At 35.4% G+C, this 8,267-nt stretch overlaps 1 protein-coding gene across 1 annotated transcript; it reads left to right on the forward strand.

The window, feature by feature from the left end:
• Positions 1-595: 595 nt before the first annotated feature.
• LOC117331009 lies at positions 596-7,431 on the forward strand. Its single transcript, XM_033889602.1, has 7 exons — positions 596-898; positions 1,292-1,352; positions 1,504-1,623; positions 2,486-2,604; positions 3,001-3,118; positions 4,693-4,869; positions 5,084-7,431. Exons 1-7 carry the CDS (start codon positions 809-811, stop codon positions 5,533-5,535), a joined length of 1,137 nt encoding a protein of 378 aa, XP_033745493.1. The 5' UTR covers positions 596-808; the 3' UTR covers positions 5,536-7,431.
• The last annotated feature ends 836 nt before the right edge of the window (positions 7,432-8,267 follow it).

Here is an 8,267-nt window from a genome sequence, read left to right on the forward strand (position 1 = left end):
CTACTTCCTTTAAACTGGAGTCATATTACTGAATTATGTATAATTTTCTGTGTATGTGTATTATGTATATCATTTGTATAATATGGAAAATAAAAAAAAGAATTTACCTGTTTATATACTGATAAGGAGAAGACATAAATAGACGTTGCCTGATGCCTGATCCATTTGTAATACATTCAATGACAATTAAAGTTTTGAAATTGAAATTGAAATGTTGTAGCATATTTCAATGAATCACCTCAAACAATGAGCTGGTTTATACAGACCGAGTATCACACACTCGTCCCCTCACGACACTAAGTATTGCTAGATATTAAGAAGTTAAAACATTTAGAATTATTTTAATATTACAGTGCATGCTTTTGTGTGCTGAAGAGGATATGTACCCATGCAAGAAATCTCTCGTTGAATCACGAGATTCTGTCAATATGATACTACTAGCTGGTCACCGATAAAGGTAATCTAGGTCAGGTTATCACCTGTTCATAGGATGTCGATTAGTATGCGACACAGACTGATATGTCCGTCATAACGTAATCACTGCTTAAAGCAGTCTGATTCACGTTAATCTAAGGAGCACTTGGTATCTACAACTAAGATAGCATCAATATTAAACATATCAGAAAAAAAAACTACGCGCAGTTGGCCTTCAAGCATGGAGACGTGACAGTTTTCGGTGCCGTTATCTGGACGAAATATATTATCAACTACCTTTACACACAGTTTAAGAGGGAATGTTGACATATGCACATACCTTGCATCGGGTACAAGCTTTAACGAAAGCGAACTTGATGAAGTAAGGGAACACATGACACTCCACGTCAAAGCTGTGGTATTACTTGTCATTGTAACTGAAGCTTTGTCATCGATGATTTGTTCGAGTGTGTGTCGTGACCAGGTAAGTGCATAAAATATACAGCAACATCTCTTAAAATAAATGATGTCCCGGAATTTTATGAGTATTTTCCGAACACCTCTGAAAACATTTGATATCTTAAGCCCCCGCAATCATTCAGTGACCAAACCATTAGCAACAATGCCTGTGTGGCTACAGAATTAACGTTCCTTTACTTTCGAGTAGCTATTTCCCATTTTTGATATCCTCAATTACGTTGCAATCATGACCTGCTTTGGGATTTATTCATAGTTATCTTCATAATTGACTGGACTATTTTATCTTGCAAATTCTCACGTACTCTTTTCAGATCGGATATTTATGTGCTTAAAACGAAAGGTGAAATAGGATTACTTGATGACGATTTCCCGATAACTCATGCCTTCATTCTTTCAGAAAAATGTTTCTGTACCATGTAGCCTCAGGACCTTCTCCGAATACGATACGATATTGTTGTGTAAGTACATACCTTCTAATCATGATGAAGACCTATTGTTTCAATTGTAACGTATTATCTTTTCTGTTACGTCAGTGTTCTTGTTTATTTTGCAAATGCACACTTTTGTCTATCATGTTTTTTTCCTTTCGTGGTTTTGTCTTGTAAACAGATCCGCCACCTAAGGACCATTGTGGCCCCTCCAAACCAGTGGAATTTAAGGGTCACGTGCTATACCCGCCGGATCACTTAAAAGCAGTACTGGTGTTCACGTGGAGAAGTCCTGATGACTGTGAGTGTCCCAGATTTGCTATAGTGCCGATTGCATATACACGCTAGTTACAAAAATCTATAACATAGTCACGGAAATATATCTAATCAAAATGTAATAATTAAATAAGTATTTATATAATAATCCCAATCTTGTGTTAATGACCGAAGTGACTAAACAACAACTAATCTGACTATATGTTTACAAAATTAGATGATCTGACCACATGCAGAAATTTTACAAGACTTACATGCCGAAATATACATAGTTAAATTCCATTCCCGTCTGTGATTTTTGTATTGTTAGATCTCTGTAATTGTCTGTGAATTTTGTGTTGTTATGCATCAATAATTGTCCGTGAGTTTTGTATTGTTATATCTCTATAATTGTCTGTGAGTTTTTTTATTGTTATATCTCTGTAATTGTCTGTGAGTTTTGTATTGTTACATCTCTATAATTGTCTGTGAGTTTTGTATTGTTATATCTCTGTAATTGTCTGTGAGTTTTGTATTGTTAATCCCTATAATTGTCTGTGAGTTTTGTATTGTTATATCTCTGTAATTGTCTGTGAGTTTTGTATTGTTATATCTCTATAATTGTCTGTGAGTTTTGTATTGTTATATCTCTGTAATTGTCTGTGAGTTTTGTATTGTTATATCCCTATAATTGTCTGTGAGTTTTGTATTGTTATATCTCTATAATTGTCTGTGAGTTTTGTATTGTTATATCTCTGTAATTGTCTGTGAGTTTTTTTTATTGTGTATCTGTAATTGTCTGTGAATTTTGTATTGCTATATCTCTGTAATTGTCTGTGGGGTTTGTATTGTTTGTATCCCTGTTATGGTAACATTAGTATTATCCAATATATACATGTTTGTTTCAGCCTCCATTAAGGACTTGGTTGGATTTCAGATCACTGTCACATTCCCAACAAGACAAACTGAGTCACCGACACAGGTTTTCCGAATAAGGTTCGACAATTCGTCGACACATCGAGACTGGGTAAGCTATCTTAAGTTGTCAATAAATTTCAATTTAAGTTTCATTCTCAACGGATTTGATTGACTTTCAGTATGACAATAGGAGTTTACAACAAGCTAGGGCTATATAAGTCTTTCCAAATTAATTTCAAACACATAGTTGTTTGTACTTATAATATAGAGTAATGCAATTAAAGTGAGTTAACTATATGTTTGAATCCCTATATTCTGTAAACAATATCTACTCAGAGTTGTCGTTCCTAGTATAATGAACGACAACTGTGCATGGGCATAGTTGATTCAGCACGTGAGCTGCGATTTCACTTTGATTTCGAGTTCATATGATATTGCGTTTTTATCGTGTTAGAATTACCGAAACCTCCTTTATTTCAGACAATTTGTCACCTCTCTATTTTAGTCCTACCAATTGTCCTGCACATACACCAAGCCATCTATCGACGTCAGAGTAAATGCTTACTGCCAGAGTCTGCCCATGTGTGACAACCATCTCTCAACATACAATTTATCAATTAACGGTAAGCTTTGGGGTTATCAATCAGCTAAAATGATAATCCAATATCTTAATATCTGCAGTTGTACGTTGACAAAAATCTGTAGTAAGTATGTCATCACACAAGTTTTCATTTTGAAGCCGAGACATAAACTAGGAAATACCGACAAAACTAACGAAACGTAATTCTAATTCAAAAGACGTTAAAGGAAAATACAAAAAAAAAACAAAAACATAAATTTACATGAAGACCCTTAAACATTTACAAGAAGAATAAAATGACATGTTCAGATTGAGTAAGTGGCTTCCGCCATGCACAGCTTAATCTGGGTTTCGCCACATTCTCAAACATGTGGAGGACTAGGTGGGGTAAGGAACCACTAGGAATATCAAAAAGTATCGAACATATCTGGCATCATATCCCAAAGGATCACAAAGTCGACCATGTGTTTTCTATGGTCTTCAACAACCGGGATTTATCGAAACCTTGTGTTGTTATTTATCGTCAGTAGTCGACATTTGTCAATCAAGGAATGGGGACAGATCCTTAAATATAGACAACTCGGACATATAAACACCGTACGTTTTGGAAGCAGGTTTGCTACTATCTATAAATGGAAAATTACCTAATGGAAAAATGAAATCATCACGCTCATTATATAGCTTATGTGCAGGATGTCCCTGCTGATTACGTTATAAGGTCGAGGATCGAGGCCAATGGCTGACGTTAAAGTGTCTATAGTGTCAATGACCTCAAGTGTTACAGGGTATATCAGACTGTCATGGTTAATACAGGTTTTTAAGACAACACACCATCGATATACAGGACCCGTAACCAGTATCCCAATAGGACTGTAGCCCCCTATTTTAGTTTTCCTAAGAATTGTTGTAAGAACCTTTCGCGCCAGCAATCGAATTTTTTTATCATGACTTTCTGTTTGACAGTTTAGTTTAGTTTTGTTTAGTATTATCTGAACGGTCTATCCTGTGTGTGATTAGTTTTGTTTTGTTTAGTATTATATGGACGGTCTATCCTGTGTGTGATTTGAGATGCTGCAGTTTTTGTCGCCTGGTGATAGCGCGACAAAAAACACGTCTTCCGGTCACTTATACTGACAACTAGCGAACCAGTCTTCTCACTCCACCTGGTCAAATTATACTGACAACGGGCGAACCAGTCGTCCCACTCCTAAAATGTTGAACGTTAAGCAGGAGCCGAAACTACCATTTCATAGGGTCTGGTGTGTCTCGGCCAGGTTACAGAACCAAAAACTTTACTCACAGGGAAGAATGCTCAACCAACGGCCAAAGAATGAGGCAGTGTCAAGAGAGACATTAAAAAGAGTCAAATTGTCTAGAGAGAGGGGAAAAAAAGATCCCATCCCAAATTTTGTCGCCTCTTACAACCACACAATTGGGACTGCACATTCAATTCTAACGTCCTACGTACAGGGCAGATTTTTATCAATATGGTTTTTGCTATGACTTTCTGTTTGATAGAATTATCATGATGCACTATGTAATATTAACGATAACTTTGTGTTCTATATTGTTAACATGATGCGCTATGTAAAATTTACTTTTACTTTATATCCACAGTGACCCCACAACAAGATAAAGATGAGGATCTAAATGTTGACACTGCCTCAGCGACAGAGAGGTGGCACCCTGCATCGACGATCCCCTCTAAACCAGATAAAACAGTCGTCGCTGTTGTAGTTTCAGTTGTATTGGTGATCAGTTTAACTGGTTTAGTTTGGTTTCTACGTTACAAAGGTAATCAATTACATACACTTACCTTCTTGTTTAGGTCGTACCAATTCATAGGCTCTGGTATGTCTCTAGAATATTGAAAACATATTTAAACATAGTTCAATTTTAACACATACGCTACCATCCATTATGGAATATTGTTGAGTTCTTGAATATCATCATTCGAAATGTTTCAGAATTCCGTTTCAATCATTGTTTTTTTTTCTTTTGGCCTCAGTATTAAAAACAAAGGAACTTACCTTGAATTCCACGAGGAAAGGTAGAGAACCTAGCGATGGACGTTCTACAAACAGTCGCCATGGCAACACCACAAGCAAAGCCAGAGATGCCGACCAAAACACACCAACAAAGTTTCATATTGAACAGAATAATGTTAAAGAAAACAACAGCTGCTCTCACATGAATTTCCCAGTTTATCCAAAAGGCCCTTGTCCCGTGCATGGCTGTCTTTCACCGATAGCCACAGACACTCCTGTGGCAGCTGTACATAGCCAGAAGAATAGGATACATAGTGGTGGCGATACATTCTCCAGAGAACAAATATTGCTGAAAGATTTCCGTAAGAGAGAACCACAAGCGGTCATTGCGGGTGAGAGAGATGATATCTGTATGTACAATTCAACACGCATTGAGGAGAAATGGCTGAAGTTAAATGAAGAGATATTATAATTCCATATTTACAAATCATTCACAATAACATTGCTTGAATTAATACCTTAGTTTAAAAAATCTACCTCACAAAATTACCATTAATCCATTGAACTACCACTAGTTGTCTCCCTTTAACCAATCATCGTGCAATCTGGTTGTTTAGTCAAAGTGTTATGGTATCATTAGATAGTTTTCTACGTACCTTTAATTGAGAATTAATAACTATTCGGTTTTAACTATATTGTTGAAATAAGGCTGTATTCTTACACTGACCATTATTTCCCCTTCGTTCAATGTTCGTAATAATTGTATTATAAAATGACAATGATATGAACCCTAGCATTAGCCAACTTTCATTCGTTTTCTGACATTTTCTGACATTTTCTCTGCATAGAAATTACCTTTTTCTGAAGTATGTTGTATATATCATTTATATCATTATTTCTTTTAAAATTGATATTCAAATTCGTCATTCACTTTTGGAGAAGCGATTTCGATAAAAAATGAGATAACAATCTATCCTCGCCAATGTTCATAATCCGCACATAAACCTAATCTGAGTCAATATTTTTAATTTTATGTCGAATAAAAAAAAACTAGTGAAATAAAAAGTAAACATTCAGGTTTCATTCATACAGATGGCAAGAAAATCAAATATATTTTTACCCAGATAGAACGAAATTTATTATTATTGTTTTTGCAACAACTGCAAAATATATTGAATCACTCTTGTCGACCAGGAAATATAGAGGTTACACAATGAGCGGTTGCTGTATGTGGTATTTCTTTTTTTAACTTGAAAAATAACTATCGAGAGTGATAGAAATACTTTATACAACAACCAAGCGTTTGTGTGACCTGTTTCTACCACAATAGAAAAGCTATTCTGAGGATGAATTGACCTATTTTATTTTAACGTGTGTTCTCTTCACACTATCAGGGTGAGGTAGTAGGATATAACCTTCATAAAAATTCCGCTAATTAATATGCAAAACTGACAATTTCTGAAAAATATTGAAATATTACAATTAATTTCAAATCACACAAATAATAAGCAATTTCATTCTTTTCAAATCAATAAATTGAAGGAAATCTATATATATTTTCATGTATATGACAAAAACAACTGTGAACTACTTCTTGTGTGGTATCATTTCCAGGACATCGTGAAGCGACTTCAAGTTTAGCCAATCAAATCGCATTGAACCATGTGATTTAAAAAAAGTCCCGGTGAACGGTCAGCGTGTCAACCAATCACAACGCATTTAGAGTTTATTCCAAATGTGGTATAAAATTTGGTAAATGTTACCAATCTAATTAGAAATATGTTAAAATTCAGGCTATAAAGAAATTCAACCTAAAAGTCCATAACATCCCATCCAATTAGAACCACCTATGATGACAGATTGTGACAAAGGAACAAACTTGGTAGAGGACCTTTAGTATTTAGATAATGTACATATATATTAAACGGTTTCAGATAACTGTCTAAATATGTTCCAGCCTATCAAAGCTCTTAGTAGCAATCTTCAACGACAAATCTGGACAAATTCTTACATTTTGTATATATGTTTGGTATTTGGCATCTTTTGGTAGCTGTTGTCTGATTATCAATGTAAGCAGTCACTGTCTTTGTTGAAACCCTTTAACACACAGAGGGTCAAAACATCAATGTTACAAGAGTTATCTTTCTTAGTGTACTTTCTCTTCTCCTCCTTGTACATTGATGTTCTTCCTTTCAATGCAACAGCTTTGCTGTAATCAGCTTTGTAATCTGCATGTATTATCATTTTGTTTTCAAAATTTGTATACTGTCACATCAGGAAAACAATAATGAAATGGATGATATATTGTTGTTTGTTCATCAGGAAACACAAATCAATTTACGGTATTACTCTCATAATAATAAATTTACTACGATATCACGTGAGTAATTGACGCTGACAGGTTTGTTACAATAAGGATGGTTGGTATTACATTGTGTTGACCAGGATATTATGAGCTTGAGCAATGGATTGTTTGTCCCAAAACACTCCCCCAATTAAAACTAATTATGGTGTTTATCAGAGTTTGGAAAAGCGACTTAATTCGGAGACTACTCAAGTAATGACAGTTTGTATGACGTACTTTGGAATGATTAGATACACCTAGCTTACAAGTTCATCAGGTAAGGTCGGCAGTATGACAGGACGAGCTTGTCGAACATATATACATACAGCTGTACTGATCACATATCATCACGCGATACTGAAAGCTGTAGTGTACTCTTGCTGAGATATTCTCTCTGAAAACATGGAATCAGACAATGTCTAGTAAAGCAAACGGAGTCGACGTGATTTAACTGACAAATATAGGGGATATAACACGCCGTACATTTTGTTAGTCCCTTTAACACTAACATATTTGGAACCTTTTTATCATGAAAACATAATTTATTCTTTATTGGCAGGTTTCCGTCACAGACATCTGGTCTTTATTGATAAGTTTCCGTCACTGACATATGGTCTTTATTGGCAGGTTTCCGTCACAGACATCTGGTCTTTATTGATAAGTTTTCGTGACAGACTGTCTGTCTCTCTGTCTAACATGCACCGACTTATGTTGTGATGACAGAAACATCCTTGGTTCCCGTAGCTTCATAAAACACTTCCTAATGTAACGCATTGAAGTATCCCCCATCACTTCATCCAATCATTACACTTCCTACAGTAACTCATCAATGTGTTTTCATCCAGTCATTACACTTCCTA

The sequence above is a fragment of the Pecten maximus genome, chromosome 7, assembly GCF_902652985.1.
Source record: "Pecten maximus chromosome 7, xPecMax1.1, whole genome shotgun sequence".
NCBI lineage: Eukaryota > Metazoa > Mollusca > Bivalvia > Pectinida > Pectinidae > Pecten > Pecten maximus.